This window comes from Colobus angolensis, unplaced genomic scaffold (assembly GCF_000951035.1).
Source record: "Colobus angolensis palliatus isolate OR3802 unplaced genomic scaffold, Cang.pa_1.0 Scaffold532, whole genome shotgun sequence".
Classification (NCBI taxonomy): Eukaryota; Metazoa; Chordata; class Mammalia; order Primates; family Cercopithecidae; genus Colobus; species Colobus angolensis.
In genome coordinates this window covers 929,596-947,456 of record NW_012118844.1, presented here as the reverse complement: position 1 = coordinate 947,456, position 17,861 = coordinate 929,596, and the positions used below count along the sequence as shown (strand labels likewise).

General features: G+C 38.5%; 1 protein-coding gene across 3 annotated transcripts in view; it reads right to left on the bottom strand.

The window, feature by feature from the left end:
- The window catches only part of ATP11C (ATPase, class VI, type 11C), a 209,312-nt gene that overhangs the window by 96,975 nt on the left and 94,476 nt on the right, over window positions 1-17,861 (bottom strand). For 2 of the 3 annotated variants that reach the window (XM_011961028.1, XM_011961030.1), the window contains exons 1-2: window positions 9,209-9,343; window positions 3,431-3,550 (exon numbers count right to left, since the gene is read on the bottom strand). In XM_011961028.1, coding sequence (XP_011816418.1) covers window positions 3,431-3,550; window positions 9,209-9,244 — 156 coding nt within the window. In that variant the 5' untranslated portion in view covers window positions 9,245-9,343. Of the gene's footprint in view, window positions 1-3,430; window positions 3,551-9,208; window positions 9,344-17,861 lie in introns of those variants that run through there. The other variant, XM_011961029.1, reaches the window with a different exon arrangement.

The window sequence follows — 17,861 nt, the reverse complement described above, 5'->3', positions numbered from 1 at the left end:
GAACATACGGTGTTTGGTTTTCTCTTCTTGTGATAGTTTGCTAAGAATGATGGTTTCCAGCTGCATCCATGTCCCTACGAAGGACGCAAACTCATCCTTTTTTATGGCTGCATAGTATTCCATGATGTATATGTAAACCTTATAAACTTACTAAGCAAATTTCCCAAAGGAGGAAAGTTGAAGAGAATCTCAGCTTTGAGAGTCAATTATTTCATTTAAGCAAAAGGAGGCTTTAGAACTTTACTTGTTTTTACCAGTTGTTTTAGCCAAGATTTCCAATTTATCATTAAAAATGCTGATGATTTGCATTAAAAATGCTGATGAGGAACTTAAGACTCCAAATAACTTTTAATGTGTCTGAATAGCAGCAAAAAAGAAAGAGAAAAAGGTAAAAATAAAGTAGCAGATATTTAAAGTAATAACAAAGTTAGCAGTCAACTGCCCGAAGAAAACTTAGGAAAAACTCTTCTGGACATTAGCCTAGGCAAGTAATTGATGACAAAGACAAAAAAGCAAATGCCCAAAAACCAAAACTAAACAAATTAAAAAACTGCACAGCAAAAGAAATTAGTAAACAGACAATCTATAGAATGGGAGAAAATATTTGTGAATTATGATTCTGGCAAAGGACTAATATCCAGAATCTATAAGGAACTCAAACAGTAAGAAAAAAAAAATCAACTCCATTAAAAGCTGGGCAAAGGGCGGGGTGCAGTGACTCACTTCTGTAATCTCAGCACTTTCAGAGGCTGAGGCAGGGGTATTACTTGAGGCCAGGAGTTTGTGACCAGCCTGGCCAACATGGTGAAACCCCGTCTCTACTAAAAATACAAAACAAAAATAATTAATTTCTAAAAAAAATCTTAAAAATTTTTAAAGGAAAAAGAAACACACAACAGGTAAATATGATGGAAACTAAAGATCCTAAAATTTACAGCAGAGTACAATCAATGCTCCTTTTGCTAAAGAAGGGAATTTCCAAGTTTTGCACCAGCTACAAAATTCTGGTGATTTCCAAAATCCCTGCAGAGCACATTAAAGTTTGTGAGGCTGTAGAGGCCAAATTTTTCTAAAGAAAGTATTTGTGATCCCAGGAGATTAAAAAAAAAAAAAAAGCATTAGGCCAGGCGCGGTGGCTCACGCCTGTAATCCCAGCACTTTGGGAGGCCGAGGCAGGTGGATCACGAGGTCAAGAGATCGAGACCATCCTGGGTAACACGGTGAAACCCTGTGTCTACTAAAAATACAAAACATTAGCCAGGCACGGTGGCGGGCACCTGTAGTCCCAGCTACTCAGGAGGCTGAGGCAGGAGAATGGCGTGAGCCAGGGAGGCGGAGCTTGCAGTGAGCCAAGATGGTGCCACTGCACTCCAGCCTGGGCGACAGAGCAAGACTCTGTCTAAAAAAATTTTTTTAAATAAAAATTTAAAAAGCATTAATTTTATAAGCAAATAAAATTTAAAGTAGGTCAAAATGTTTGTCTTCGGTGTTCCCTGCCTTAACATTTATAATGTCACATTACTAATGGTATTGGTAAACAAAAGCAGTGTCCAATTAAGATAGTTATTTTTATGACTGAAGGGTGGAGAAAGAAAATCAACACTTGCTACAAAGTTGGAAGGCAGCTAATGTATTCTATAAATGGTATATTTCGAAAAAATAATCTTTTTAAAAACTCTGGTATAAATACAAACAGCCAAGACAATGTGAGGAAGAAAAAGTCAAATTACGACATTGTTGGTCTTTTCGGAGTAGACCTGAAGGCCTCCATTTAGGAGACAGTATCCCACACATTCAAAACACATGAATCTGAGGAAATCAATAGTACTACTTAGTATTGTAATACTAATCACAGAAACACAAATAACAATAGCAGTTAGCTTTTGAGTTGTCGCCCCATGCCAAGCACAATGCAAGAGGAAAGAAAAAAAATGAGGAAGGAACCCAGACAGCACAATGATGTAAAAAGAGCTCTTTATTCAGAGCAACTAGAACTTATAAAGTAGTTCTACTCCTGGTTTTATTACTATCTCTGCTTGGTGACCATGTGACTAAATTTCTCTGGCCTTGGTTTCTCCATCTGTAAAGTCAGTGAGTTGAACAAGATAACCTCTTAAGATCATTTAGCTCCACAAGTCCACAATTCTGAATCAAAGGACTAGTATAGACCGTTTAATTGGATACAAGGTGAGTCGAAATTTCCAGTAAAAGAACTATTCACTACTTTAGGCACAAGTACGTAAACCTCCGGCAGAGAATAACATTTCTGCCACTAGTGTATAAGATTAACAGGAAATAGACATTTTTATCTAAAATAAAATGTTCTATAGGCCGACAGATCTGTTCATTAGGCAACAAAATTTTCACCTGTCCTGACCATATTTTACATGTTAATCTCCCAGATAAACATGATCACTACTGTATCACCACCCAAACGAGAAATTAAATGCATATTTGAAACCAAAATGTCATATATTTGTAAGGAAGGGCATAATTTTGTGTTTCAGGTTCTAAGTGATTACAAGTATACAGTGAACCAAATGTCACCAACTTTTATCCCTGCCTTGCCAGGGCACATGAGGAAGGGAGGAAAATCTTCAAGATCTCTTCTATTCTACAAGAGATGGCAGTAGGCCAACCTAGCACCTAACCTGGTCAGCCAGAGGTAAAGACTAGCTAAGTAACACTTGCAGAATGATGACTACTGGGTACTAGGAGCTATAAGAAGTGGTTTCACAGAGTATTAGTCCCATTTCACCAATGAGGACATTTAGAATCAGGGCGATTAATTTAGCCAAGGTGACGCAACTAGTAAGTGGTTGGGCCAGGATTTAAATACAGGTGTTCAAACTTCCAGGTCAATGCTCTTAGTCCTACACTATGCTGAAGAAAGAGGCAGTCAAACGGTGACACAGCTGCAGCGACTTAACTCTTAACCGATCACAGGTGAAGCAGTATACTGAGCAGCATGCACCCTTTGGGACAAAGGAGTGTATTAAGACTTGAGAAGTGGGATGGGAGGTAGAGGGGTTGGCAGGGGAACTAGAAAGAAATGCAAATGAAGACATTCCAGGACAGCTCTCTCCAAAAGAATGCAAATCATTTATATCCTAGTTCATCCATTCAAGAGTAATTCAGGAAGCTTTGCACAAGTAAATAATTAGTATTTTTAGCACACTTTAAGGTTTAAAGTAATATGCATAATCAACAAGCACTGTGACTCATAAGGGAAGGCAAGCGATTTCACCTATAACAAGACAAAGTGATTTTTTAAATAAACTGTTTTTCAGAGGAATACTTACTATAGCTGGTATATGAGCTAACATGTACACACATATAAATGCACCAGTTTCCTCAGAAGCATAAATTAGAATAAATGCATTATCTGATTCACTATATGAACATCTATTGAGTTAAAACAAAAACTTACCTTAGATGAGACTATTCTATTATCACAAAATCTTTGTGCAACGTAAGCTTCTGTTTCCGAAACTAGATGATTGCCAACAAACACTGTGCGTGTGCCAACTCGTTTCTCTTCTCCAGCACACTGACCAAGAGAAAAGGGGAAAAATTCAGTTTTTCATCACATTTCTCCACGCTTCTACCAAGTCCAGGATTCTTGTCTAAGCATGTTGGGCTATAATCTGGGGAGAAAGCAGTAGGGAGAGGAGAAAACCTTGTTAGGGAATTCAAAATCCACTAAGCTCTTACTTGCTGACATAGTAAAGATTAGTAAAAGTGCTGTTTGAACCAACTGTTCTGAGGTCAACAGTGCAATTCTAAAATGATTAAAGAAAGTACCCTAGAGAAACAATATTTTTACTGCCAATCATTTTTCTTTCATCCACAGCCCAAATGAATCTTAACCACAACCTTCACTAGCAACACACTAACTCATAAGAATGGACTGGGAATATTTCATTGATTATGCAACTACTGAGGACAACCTTTCAACTACCTTACTAGAGAACAGAAAGCATAGTGCAGATTACTTCTAAACGCAAAATAATTGTGTGTAAATGTAAAGGTCAGAAATAGAATGGCTGCCTCTATTGAAGAAATGATCAACTTTTTCTAAAAAGAAACTATAATTATTTGGCTTCACAGGATAGAGTTTATTTTGCAATCTCTCAGAGTCTTATTGTTGTAAAGTTCCATTTCACACAATATATTTCTCATGCCCATTTTACATGTTTAATAAGTAGACTCACTGAATCTACAAGTTTCAAGATTGGGCTCTATTTCATCCCACCCTTTAATTTTGCTGAGGCCTCACTCTCTTCGCTTAAGTCAGGATAATACCCTTTTCTTATATAAATTTGGGACAGTCTCCTTTTATGGTACTGTATTACCATATCTGAGACTACCACATATTTAAGTCAAAGGATGTATGATAGAAACCAATATCCATTTATAAATTCCCATTATTTTTTAGAAATATAATTCCCCAACCTAAAATGTTTTAATATATGTAGTCACAAAGATTTTCCTTCCTTTCACTGACCTATTTAAAGGTCAAAGGTATAAATCCCACCCTCAAAGTAATCATTTTAAGCAAGACTACTTAGAACTTACAGTCTTCTAATTAGCTACAATGTCTGAATGTACTCCAGTCTGAATTTGTGCATCTTATGTATATGGTATGCAGAAAATTATTTCTTCGTTTAAAAATTAAAAATCACCCCAAAGTATAGATAAAACCTCTTTGCCTTGCGTTTTCACTTAAGCTTATGGTATTGCCTTTGAAATTTGCAGGGAATCATGCAAAAAGTAACTGGGACAAATTGAAGTAGAAGAGAGATTCAGGCTGTATATAACTCTGGAAAGCTACTCTGGCATGTGCTAAGGGAAATTTTGTGGGATCCCTGGAGACCTGGAAAAAGTCAGTTAAGTATCCATGCTGGACAGCTTAGTTATTTATCTGCCTGCCCAAAGACAAGGCATTTGAACAACTGATTGTCCAAGGTCCTTCGCATGCTAAGAGTAAATGATTCATAGATAAATTTTCACACAGTTCCTGGAAACCAGTAAACAGTATCTTTACCAAGTGGTAGCTTTGATTTAGGGGCTTACTTCTCTGTTTGCAACTGTAATATACAGGTTCTGACACAGCTTACTGATAAGAGCACCAAATTTTCCATAATATCCATTTTGTAAAACTTAAAAGTGAAAGTGTGTGCACCTGCCAGATGCATAGTTTATCTGGCTTCACCCCAGCTCCAACCTCTTGTTGCAGGTTAAGGCCTCTCTGTGGTCTCCACAACAGACCTGACTCTTATAATGTACCAATTTGAATTACAGAAAATGCCAAGTTCACGTATACATTGCAATTTGCAACCTTTAATTTAATATTCATATGGCTGTTTAGTTTTTCACACAAGGAAGAAGTGGCTGCAGAGTAAATGAGGCAGAGTTACCTTTTATACAAGTTCTTAGTTAATTCTACAAGTGGAAAAGGGGAAGAGGCAAAGGAGGTAGACAATCAGTGAAGTAGGATATGTTGTGTGCTGTCAATATAGATTTTTCCCCTCAATTACGGCAACCACTGATTAACTTAAAACAAAAATGGACCAGTGCTTTCCCAATTCTGAATTGTCTTCTACTGAATTGTCTTCTACATTCTGTGCCAAAGAACAAAAGGAGAAAGCACAACACAATTTTTTTAGGCACATTGATATTTTTATGAATTCCCTATATTTGAATGACATTTCCAGTTTTACTAAGAGCTTTCCTCATACATTATCTCTCTGATCTTTTTTGAATAAGGCCTAAATGACCTCTATCTCCATTAAATTGGAGAAAATGGATTGAAATTACTATGCAGGTTTGGGGTTTTGTGTGTGCAGATCCCGGCAGTGATTGCTGTTAGATGATGAAACAGAAGCCTGAAAGAAGCAGCAGAATGTCCACTTCTGAGCATTTTCCAAAATAGCACAGTCTCTTTACCCTAAACAGGTTTGGGTTGAGAAGTGCCTGAAGACTGGGGGTGGGGTAGTATGAAGTAGGTGACTTTTCCATGCCTGTTTCACCCTAAAAGCTGATGAGACTGCAATGTCTGGTGGAATTTCCTGCAACTGTATAATAATATTTGGTTCACATAAAAAATAGCAATGTTGAACTCATGTAAATTTCACCATAACTGCCCACCTGCTGCCAATATAGAGTGTTAAAACAGTGGTGTTAGTTCCTGTGATTTTGAATAATTAGGTGTCTTTGCCAAAGCAGAGAAACGCTAAGTAGAAATCATTTTTTAAATTCCCATTTGGATGGCACACAGTGTAGTCTGGAGTGGGAGTGTGTGATTCCTGGCACCTCATAATGAATTGTAATTCATTAGGAGTCCATCCTGTGCTGAACTGCTTCCCATTCAATTGTCCTTAAGAACAGCATTTCTTAAAACTTGAAATATGCTGGTACTGACTCTATTTTAATGACACATCACACTATATAATAAAGTATGGCAAATATTTAAAAATGTTTACAATATACGAATTAACAGAGAAAGCAATGTAAATTTCTTTCTCAAGATAAAAATCAACCTTTTTTTTTTTTTTTTTTTTTTTTTTTTTGAGACAGAGTTTTTTTTTGTCGGTTAGGCTGGAGTGCAGTGGCGAAATCCTGGCACACTGCAACCTCTGCCTTCTGAGTTCAAGCAATTTTTCCTGCCTCAGCCTCCCAAGTAGCTGGGACTACAGGCGCCCGCCATCTCGCCCGGCTGGTTTTTGTGTTTTTTAGTAGAGACGGGGTTTCACCGTGTAGCTCAGGATGGTCTCGATCTCCTGACCTCGTGATCCACCCGTCTCGGCCTCCCAAAGTGCTGGGATTACAGGCTTGAGCCACCGTGCCCGGCCAAAATCAACCTTTTTTACTCCTAATTTATACCTCCATAGTATAAACTGAATACTGTTAAAAAAAAAAAAAAAAAAAGCAAGTAATTTATACCCCAAAATGGCCTCTCAATAAAAAACCTAACAGAGCACCATCTTAAAATCCTATGTCTTTGCTAGTCATAAAAAAAATGAAAAGCCATTGGAAACAAAATTTGTTCCTTGATTGCCTCCAGACCTGACTAGATAAGAACTGAAGAAAAATAGATACCTCAATACAAGACTGTAACTATAAAAGTTGGCACAGGATCTGAAATAAAGCCTACCTCTATATCCTTTCCAGGTGCTAGAAGACTTATATTTATCAGTTAGCCATAGATCTTTGACTCCTAATCCTGGTCACAGCTTTAAATACAATACTGACGCCTTGTTCTTTTATTTAATATTTAATTTTTCTGGAAGCTCCCCAGGTGACAACTCTAATTTGCAAGCACAGTTAAGAATTACTGCCACAGACTCTTTCAAACAGTGATTGTCCTTAAACAACATCCTACAAGTTTTTAGTATGCCAGCCATAATCTTGCACTATTTCTTTAATTTAAATAAACAATTTGCTTTCCAAAGGTTAAAAACACAAATAACCCTCAAATAGTGTTCCACCCAACCATTTTAAGCTGCTCACAAAGTAAGATTTCCCTTTGACAATTTATTTTGCATGCGGTTATCTCCCATCAGTTATTCAGATGACTGATAATGAAAATTACAGGCCCTGATATAATGTAAAGCTACTTGAATTATTAGCAAATAATCTTAAAACTGATGTAATCCCTGGCAGTTACAGCATTATTTTTATTGGTCATCGAACTGCTTTCTGTAAGCTACCACAGCAAATAAAAGTATTGGCTCAAAAATGAACAAAAAAATTTATTAAAATCTGAAGACCTGGCAATGATGATTTAAAATGGTTCTCCATGCTCCAGCCCAAAGCTATTTTTCTTCTCTGAAGCAGGAATATTTTTGAACAGCATAAGGTCTTAAAAAGGCCAAACAAATTCAAAATTGAAAGAGCATTTCATCAAAATTTCAGATGTCTACTAAAAGGCTCCCAGAAGTCAGCATTTTCATACTAGGGCTAAAGGGGTGGGGGTACGGGGAGGAGATCACTACAGTTCCAGGCAACATTTCCAGTGTATTAAGCTTCTTGGTTAAAATAACTACAATGTATTCGGTGGTCAAATTGCTGAGGTTTCCAAGCCCACTCCATTATAACAAGCGAAGATGAATAAACCTGATGTGTAATTTACAATCATAACTCTAAAATGATCCTTAAAACTGCACTTTTCAGATTTTGCTTTTACTGCAACTTAAGTGATTAAGCTGTCTCTCCTCCTTTTGCCAAAGGAAGTGAAGCAAGACTGATGGGGAATTTTGTGTTGTTCTGCCTTTAAAGCTTAATTACGGTCATATTTACTGAAATTCTCAAACACCTGACCAAAGGACAAATGAATACACAAAGCTTATCGCTAAACACAAAGATTTCTCTAATTAGGCATTACCCAATGGCAGCACATTTAATTGAATAAAAACTGCTATAGGAAATGGACATTAGGCCTCACACAAACACCTAAATCACCAAGCACAACGCTTAAGAAAAAGCACTGACCATGAGGATTTGGATAAGAGCAATGCCTTGTTTGAAAGCTCAGAGTGGACCTTTCATTATCTCAAAGTGATCCACTGAGCAGTTTAATTTCACCAGGGACAATCAATTCTAAGTATTCCCAATCTGATCACCCTTCCCCCACGAGGCCCTTACTCCAAGAACTTCAGGGCTACAGAAATTGTGGCTCTAAAGACTGAAATGCAGCTTCATTAAAGGATTGCTAGTAGAAAGTTGATGGATCAAAAATACTGTAAACATTCTGTGATTCAAGATTCTAACAGGAATTTTATCTTTTAACGATTCAGGTTCTTCCATTTATAGGAAGTAACCTGCGACTCTCAGTGTTCCTTTGGGGTCTCAGCAACTCAACTTTCCTTATTAACAGAATCTTTCCTAACACAAAGCCTGACAATATGCACAAAAATTTAACTAGCAAGTATACAAAGCCTCAGAAGTTCCCTTTCACTTTCACCCTACCCATCTCTACACACAGTCTTTCATTCCAAACACTTAACAAAATTTAAAACTCTAAATAAGGAGATTCTTAACTCTAAAGATAGGAGCAGTGAGGCTGACAATCCAGCTAACCATTTACGATTACCCTCAGGAAATGGATAAAAATATACATGCAAATAAAAAGCAGAAATAAAGCAGGCCCCAAGACCTCAAAACTCAACCTGGCTGAAAAGAGGAGAATAAAATATATATTACAAACCTCAGAGGCTGAAGGGAGAGATGGGACCATCTGCATACTGACATGCAGAAATTTGGCAACACAATGGCAGCTAAATCTCAGAGAGAATGTTGCAGATTATCAAGCAACTTGTACCAACCCCAGTGATCCTTGTAAAGTTTCCCAGAACTTGGGAAGTGAGCCAATTATGGCTTGCCTAGTTCCTGTACTTCCATGGGAGGCAGCAAAGGAAGCATCAGACAACAGTCTACTCCTTAAGAGCTCAAAGCAGTACTCTGGCAGCCTTAGCCCCATTACTGCACCATTTAACATCTTTTTGTTATTCTTCTCAAAAGACCTGATTTGCCTTTGCAACTTTTGTATTTTAAGGTGTTATCATTTTAAAATATCAGTATCTTACACCACACAGTAATTTTTCCTCATCTTGGCAAGTTCTTTTCTAATCCCTGCCTACAATAAATGGACCACAATAAAAAGTAGGGCTAAACAATAAGCTTCTGAGGAAAGTTGAATTGAACTTTTAGTTGCAGTTTAAGAGGAAGAGACATAATCTAAGTATTCACTATTATACCACCCTGAGAGAGTGACTGTAATACTGTAAATTCAAGCTTCAAAAACATATGCAAGAATATATATAAGGCCTAAGCAGATGGTTTATGTGGAAAGGTCCCTCAGGGATGGAAGATTTTTCTCACTATTTAGATATCTCATAGGTAAGAAAGTTGTATCTCAGCAGCCAACAGTAACATCTAACAATCACAAGGAAAAAAGCCACTGGATATTAGGGAGAAAAATGCCTTTACCAGTATCATTACCTAGAAGAGATAAATTCTCATCCAAAAATTACTTTCTAGATCACCAGAGAAGAATTTTTATTACAGTGTAAGAAGAGATAAGAAACTCTAGCTGGAGCAAAAGAAAAAATATCGTAAAACGGGTGTCTGACGACCTGAACAGGGTTTTCTTTCTTTTTTCAGTGATAGTGTCATTACTATAAAAGTGATAAGTTTTCTAGAAAGGTCTGCCAGTTCAAATATAAGTTGGAGTGTGTCCAGCAAAAACAATGAATGCATTTTTCCAAGTAAACTGTTAAATACCATACAAAAAGCAAACTGGCTTAAAAACTGACCGAGCTGTAAATGTAATTAATTTAAACAGCACATCCAGGCTATAACTTTTCTTAACATCCCCAACAAAAGAGGTAGGTAAAAAGCCAGTTTCCATTGTGGAGCACGGCTTAGTTGAATAAATGAAGAATGTAAGGGATTTTGGGGCAGGGGGCGCATTCTTCCTGGACCTGGCACAGTGGCTTGGACCTGTAATCCCAATGCTTTGCTTGAGGCCCAGAGTTCCAGACCAGCCTGGTCAAACACGGTGAGACCCCTGTCTTTACCAAAAAAAAAAAAAAATTAATTAGCGGAGCATGCTGGCACACACCTGTGGTCCTACCTACCAGGGAACCTGAGGCAGGAGGACCACTTAAGCCCAGAAGTTCAAGGTTACAGTGAACTATGATCACCAATGCACTCCAGCCTGGGCAACAGAGTAAGACCCTATCTCTTTAAAAAAAACATTCTTCCTATAGGGAAGGCTTTCAGGGCAAAATCTGGAGGGGACAGGGGAAGCAAGACAGTTATGACTCTGAGAAATATTATTTATACCTTTCTTTTTTCTTCAAAATGAGACCCGGAGAAAATGACGTAGTTGAGCCTCATTTCCTTATCTATAAAATAAGGGCACATAATGTAACAGATTGCTTACAGCAGGATTAACAGAAACACCCAGAAATCACTTTAAACGACTGTAAACTATTCGCAGGAACAAAGGATGAGGTTTGCAGATGTTAAACTATGGGAATATTAAAACTCTAACAACTGGGCCAGCATGGAACTAGGCAATGCCCTCAACATAACCCACATGTAAATGTTTTATTTAAAGCAAGAAAGTTTCTGGCTCTACAGAAGAGGCACAGGAAATTTTGGTGCTACCCCTGCCTAAAAGGGCAGGATGAGTTATGGTCCACTAGCAGAGAGTGCTTGGTTTTGAAAACACTGTTCTTCGGTGTTCATGAAGAGGACTAGAGTTAGCCAGGGAGGCTGACAAGTGCCATGTTTGATGACAACTGAGGGCCACTTGAGGAGCTTATGGAGGCTGCCGTCCAGAACATATACCGTTAGTATTTTGGAACTGTTGGTCTGACACCCTGACAGTAAAAATAGGAATTCATTTCTCCCTTTGTGGCAGAGCACACAGGCGCTTGGGAACTGCACTGGAATTACTGGCACTGTCTCTCCATCATCTCTTCCCTCTCCCCAAAGCTTTGGATTTGAAGCTTTAGTGCACTATAAAGACTGGATGCCGCTATAAATGTAACAGATGATCTGATTGTAATTATTCCTAAAACATGCTTAAAAGAGACTATATAAATTAGCAAGACGTTTGAAGTGCAATGTATAACTTGGATATTGAAGCATAAAAGAGCATGACAAATATTCAGTAATGCCTTACATATAAATAAAAATTGTTTAGATTGCTAAATTTTAATGTGCCTTTGAGTGCTGCCAACTAGGAATGCCACAGTAAGATGAATGGCAAGAAAATCAGGATACCACACTCAATGTTCCCCAGACTGAATTACATGGAACAAGTTAATAATGAGGTTCCTTAGAGAAAGGGGAAGCCCACCCCTCCTCCTGGCTATTCACAATGCATACCCATGTAGTAAAAGCTCCATAAAGTCTTGAAGAAATCTTTTTTAACTTTGTGTAAGTCAGCATTTCCCAAAATTTTTTGACCACAGAACTTTTTTCCCCACAAGGAAATTACGATGACATGACATTCTGTACAACATGTTTTGGGCAATGCTATGGTAATACACCTCTTATCTCAGCAAACATGTCTACATATCTGGGCTACATCTATGCTAGAGTCTACTGGTAGGAAAAACACATGGTATTCACAATCAGCTATACTGGCAAAGCACTCAAGGGTATGAGGTGAGATCACTGTTGTATTTGTGACAATTTCTATCCATGTATGCCAAAAATGGGTAAAATTAAGTATTTGGCTATGATCCTAGGTGGGTGTTTTTGCTTCTAAAGCTTAATAAAGAGAAGCAAGAAACCAGGAGATCGAGGTCCTAACAGCCTTCTACCATCAATTGGTCTGTATGTATCTTGGGGAAGTCCTGGCATTGGTTTCTTCACATGTAACTTGGAGGGGACTTGACCAAATAATCTGATCTAAAATGAAGCAGGGGAAAGTGGGGCCAGATTTTCTTTGAGACGGAGTTGCACTCTTGTCCCCCAGGCTGGAGTGCAATGGTGCGATCTCGGCTGACTGCAACCTCCTACTCCTGGGTTCAAGCAATTCTCCTGCCTCAGCCTCCTGAATAGCTGGGATTACAGGCGCCCGCCATCACACCCAGCTAATTTTTGTATTTTTAGTAGAGACGGGGTTTCATCATGTTGGCCAGGCTGGTCTCGAACTCCTGACCTCAGGCGATTCACCTGCCTCGGCCTCCCAAAGTGCTGGGATTACAGCTGTGAGCCACTGCACCCAGCTAGTAGGGACAGATTTTCTAGCAATAAAACTTGAAGTGTGGCCGGCCGAGTGCGGTGGCTCACGCCTATAATTCTAGCACTTTGGGAAGCCGAGGCGGGCAGATCACTTGAGGTCAGGAGTTTGAGACCAGCCTGGCCAACATGGCAAAACTCCGTCTCTACTAAAACCACAAAAATTAGCCGGGCATGGTGGTACACATCTGTAATTCCAGCTACTCGGAGGTTGAGGCAGGAGAATCACTTGAACCTGGGAGGCAGAGGTTGCAGTGAGCTGAGATCACACCACTGCATTCCAGCTGGGTGACAGAGCGAGACTCCATCTCAAAAAAAAAAAAAACTTGAAATGTGGCTTTGGATGTTCCATCATTTGCCACCTGTTTCAGCATAGTCCCCTAAAACAAAACAAAACAAAACAAAACATTCAAGGGTGAGGAAGAGATTACTCCCTGTTTCAGGATAAAGAATAACTTACAAACTAATACACACGAGAAGACAATATACGTGGAATAAAAAATTGCAGGTTTGGGTCAGGCACGGTGCTTCATGCCTGTAATCCCAGCACTTTGGGAGGCGGAGGTGGGCAGATCACCTGAGGTCAGGGGTTCGAGACCAGACTGGCCAACATGGCAAAACCCGTCTCTACTAAAAATACAAAAATTAGCCGGGAGTGGTGACGGGCGCCCGTAATCCCAGCTACTCAGGAGGGTGAGGCAGGAGAATCGCTTGAACCCGGGAGCTGGAGGTTGCAGTGAGCCGAGATCGCACCATTGCACTCCAGCCTGGGTGACAGAACAAGACTCTGTCTCCAAAACAAAAACAAACAAAAAAATTTCAGGCTTCAAAGCAGAAAAGGAGGGAAAAAAAATCAGTGAAACATCATGAAAAGTCACAAAGACCAGGGAAAGGTTCATGTGCTAATGCCTTTTAAAAAATGTTTAAGTGCCACATTTTCTTAATCCAGTCGGTCACTGATGGACATTTGGGTTGATTCCAAGTCTTTGCTATTGTGAATAGTGCCGCAATAAACATATGTCTGCATGTGTCTTTATAGCAGCATGATTTATAAGAAAATGTGGCACATATACACCATGGAATACTATGCAGCCATAAAAAAGGATGAGTTCGTGTCCTTTGTAGGGACATGGATGCAGCTGGAAACCATCATTCTCAGCAAACTAACGCAAGAACAGAAAACCAAACACCACATGTTCTCACTCATAGGTGGGAATTGAACAATGAGATCACTTGGACATAGGAAGGGGAACATCACACACTGGGGCCTATTGTGGGGAGAGGGGAGGGATAGCATTAGGAGATACACCTAATGCAAATGATGAGTTAATGGGTGCAGCACACCAACATGGCACATGTATACATATGTAACAAACCTGCACGTTGTGCACATGTACCCTAGAACTTAAAGTATAATTTAAAAAAAAAAAATGTTTAAGTACAAACTGACTAGATAAAACTCCTTCAGGGTGCTACTTTTGGTACACTAGTTCTTTCAGGCTTTTAAGATGCTCACTTAAAGCACCACAGTAGCAATTTACTTAAAATGGTAATCTTTAAATGTGAAAAAATGAATGCCTTCTCAAATGTGCCTGTTACCCTAGGGAAACTGTTTACTCTCCTCTGACAAAACGGAATGAAATTCACTTCCCAGCAACCAAGGTACAAACAACAGCAAGTAAATCAGGTTAGAATTAACTACCATAAGGGCCATTTTTAAAATTAATAAACCTCTTAGAATACAAATCTTACCTGTACACAGGATTTCTGCTGTCAAATGAAAACACACACACACACACACACACACACACAGGGGCAGGGAGGAGAGATAAAGCCATTTGAAATAATTTTTATTAGAGTGGATACATTCAATTCATGACTTTGCGAAAACAAACACCACTCACACTAAAGGCCAAACCACCCTCAAACCAAACAATTTTCTACAAAACAAATGTTTTTTACCAAACAGGACAAACAGTAGTTAGAAGTTCTATTCAAGTATATGCTTGAAAATAGCAATGGGGTATTTCTAAAGCACACCTAGGGGGTATCCAGAACCATTATAAGAATTTACAGCCAACATTAAAAAATGCCTAGGAAGCTTTAAACAGAAACTAATGCTTTCAGCTAACTCATGAAACAACATAGTAGTTGTAGGTTTCTTCATTAAGAAACCTTTGCTCAGTGGAATGCAAGCAGCTTAGTTATGACTAGTACTCAAAAATTAAAAGTTCATAAAGACTCAATTCTCCTGACTGCATTTCACTCCACTTTGCATTATTACAAAAAGCATATGTGTGTGCAACACGTTAATGCAATTCTAAGTCTATTCTTACTCTACTTTGTAAACTCAGATATGATGTAAAACGTTTTAAATGCTGTCAAATAGAAAATAGTTATAACATTACTTAACGGTAGAAAAATGGCAGAACCCAATGAAATATAGGCAGTCCTCAAAGAATGGAAATTAAAGTGCATTTGCATTGGTAGCATTATTAATGAGGACTAATAGACCTCAAAGTAATGGTGGACTGATAGTCTGATTACTTCAAATGGGCAGGAATCTGTAATGATCTTTATATAGTCAGTGTACTTGAGTATTCTATGATGTTCTGCTGACATCTCAGCTTGGCTCACAGTCATTTACTACAAGCAAATACAACTATTCCCTGCATACTGAGCACACTAAACTAAAACAAAACAAAACAAAAACAAAAAGAAGAAGGGTAGAAATACAAATGTGTCAAACCAATAGAAAATTACCTATGATGAGAACGTTCAGCTATAAGACTACATGGGGCTTTCTTATAATTCTCAATGCGACTCTCAAAAGACACCTCTAATAGAAGAGTCGTTAAATGCTTTATATGTTCAGAAGGAAGAAACTTCTCTGGATGTGAGATTAGTCCTTTAGACTGCTTCTTCAATCCTAAAAATAGTATATAAGAGAAAAAGTGGGGTTCTCCTAATAGTTGCAGGTCTATCTCAGAAAGCAATGTACCAGAATGCTGTTGGACTCAAATTTTACGCCAATTCTGTCCAGTGTACCTTTGAGTTTCATTTCAATTTTCATACTGTGAAATAACAATGTGATAAAGCACCAAGGAATGAAATATTCACTGCAAATAAGGGGAAGTTCATTCATGCATTCCAGAAGGTGTGAACGAACAGCCTGAAAGAAAATAACACGTGTTGGCAAGGATGTGGAGAAACTGGAACCCTCATACATTGCTGGTGGGACTGTAAAATGATTTAGCTGCTATGAGAAACAATTTGGCAGTTCATTAAAAAGTTAAACATAGAATTACCATATGACCCAGCAATTCCACTCCTAAGTATAGGCCCAAAATAAATGAAAACAGGTATTAGAACAAAAACTTATGCACGCATGTTCATAGCAGCACTATTCAAAAGGTGGAAACAGCCGGACGCAGTGGCTCATGCCTGTAATCTCAGTACTTTGGGAGGCAGATCACCTGAGGTCAGGAGTTCAAGCCAGCGTGGCCAACATGGTGAAACCCCGTCTCTACTAAAGATACAAAAATTAGCTGGGTGTGGTGGCAGATGCCTGTAATCCCAGCTACTCGGGAGGCTGAGGCAGGAAAATCGCTTGAACCCAAGAGGCAGAGATTACATTGAGCGAGATCACACCACTGCACTCCAACCAGGGCAACAGAGCAAGATGCTGTCTTAAAAAAAAAAAAAAAAAAGGTGGAAACAACCCAAATGTCCATAACTGATGAATGGATAAACAAAATGTGGTATATCCATACAACGAAATATTATTCAGCCATAAAAATGAATGAAGCATTGATATGTTCTAAAATGTGAATGAATCTCAAAAACATTATGCCAAGTGAAAGAAGCCAGACACAAAAGGTCACATATTGTATAATTCCATCATATGAAATATGTAGAATAGGTTAATCCTTAAAAACAGAAAGCATTTTGGTAGTTACCAGGTGCTAGGGGGAGGGGAGAATCCAGAGTTAATAAGTATGGAGTTTCCTTTTTAGGAGATAAAAATGTTCTGGAACTAGGTACGAGTTAGTGGTTATAAAAAATATAAATGTACTAAATTCCAATAAATTGTTCACTTTACAATGGTTAGTTTTATGTAATGTGAATTTCACCTCAATAAAAAAGTAACTCCCTTGACTAATAGCGAGTCACAAGGTAAATCTGTTAACAAAGTTGATGCAACCATTGAACCAATATTTATTGAGCTCCTACTATGTGTACAGCACTAGGGACAGGGTGATGAATAAAAGACACAGTCCCTGCCTTCAAGGAGCTTAGAGTATAGCGAGAGGGGAGACCAGGCATTCATCAAATGTTCATACAAATCAGCTAAGTGCCAAGAATGATGGCTGCATAGTACTTGAGGGCTAACCTAGCCAGGACCACACAACAACCATGTGCAGCACAAACCTGATCATATTGCTTCTCCAGGCCCCACTTGAATGGTTTCCCACTGATCTTAGAACTGAAAATTAAAATCCTTATTCTGACCTGCAAAGTTTTATACATAGTCTGGTCTCTTCCTCCTATTTCCCCAACTTCATTTGCCCTCCTCTTCTCTTTCTCTATTGTAACCCATTGGCTTTTTCCATTCCAGGTAAGCCGCAGGACCCTTCTTGTCCGTGAGTATTCCACTGTTTCCCTCAGCATAGAATACTCTTCCCTCTTTACCTACTGATGATAATCCTTCAGATCTCAACAACCATAACTTTATCATTAACCCTTCTCTGGTGACAATCAAAATGAAGACAGACCAATAACTTGTTCTCCAAAATCTATTTCTGCTACAGGGAATTTACAATGAGCAAAGCAAAGCATGAAGAAAATCTCAATTAAGTTTCTCAAAAAGCCGTAACACCAAGTCTCTTCAAAGTCTCCCCCAGAAGTCTCCTCAAGCATATCTATCAAAATTTACTAAAAGAAATCCTGTGAGAAGTCCTTGACTTTGCAGAAACTGTTTTAAGAAAAACAATCTTCTAAGTAGTTTCAGTAAAAACAAGGCAGTGATTATGACAAAAACTTTGTATAGTCTACTACGACACTTTAGTTCATTAAACATAATTTAATGTGACTGGTTA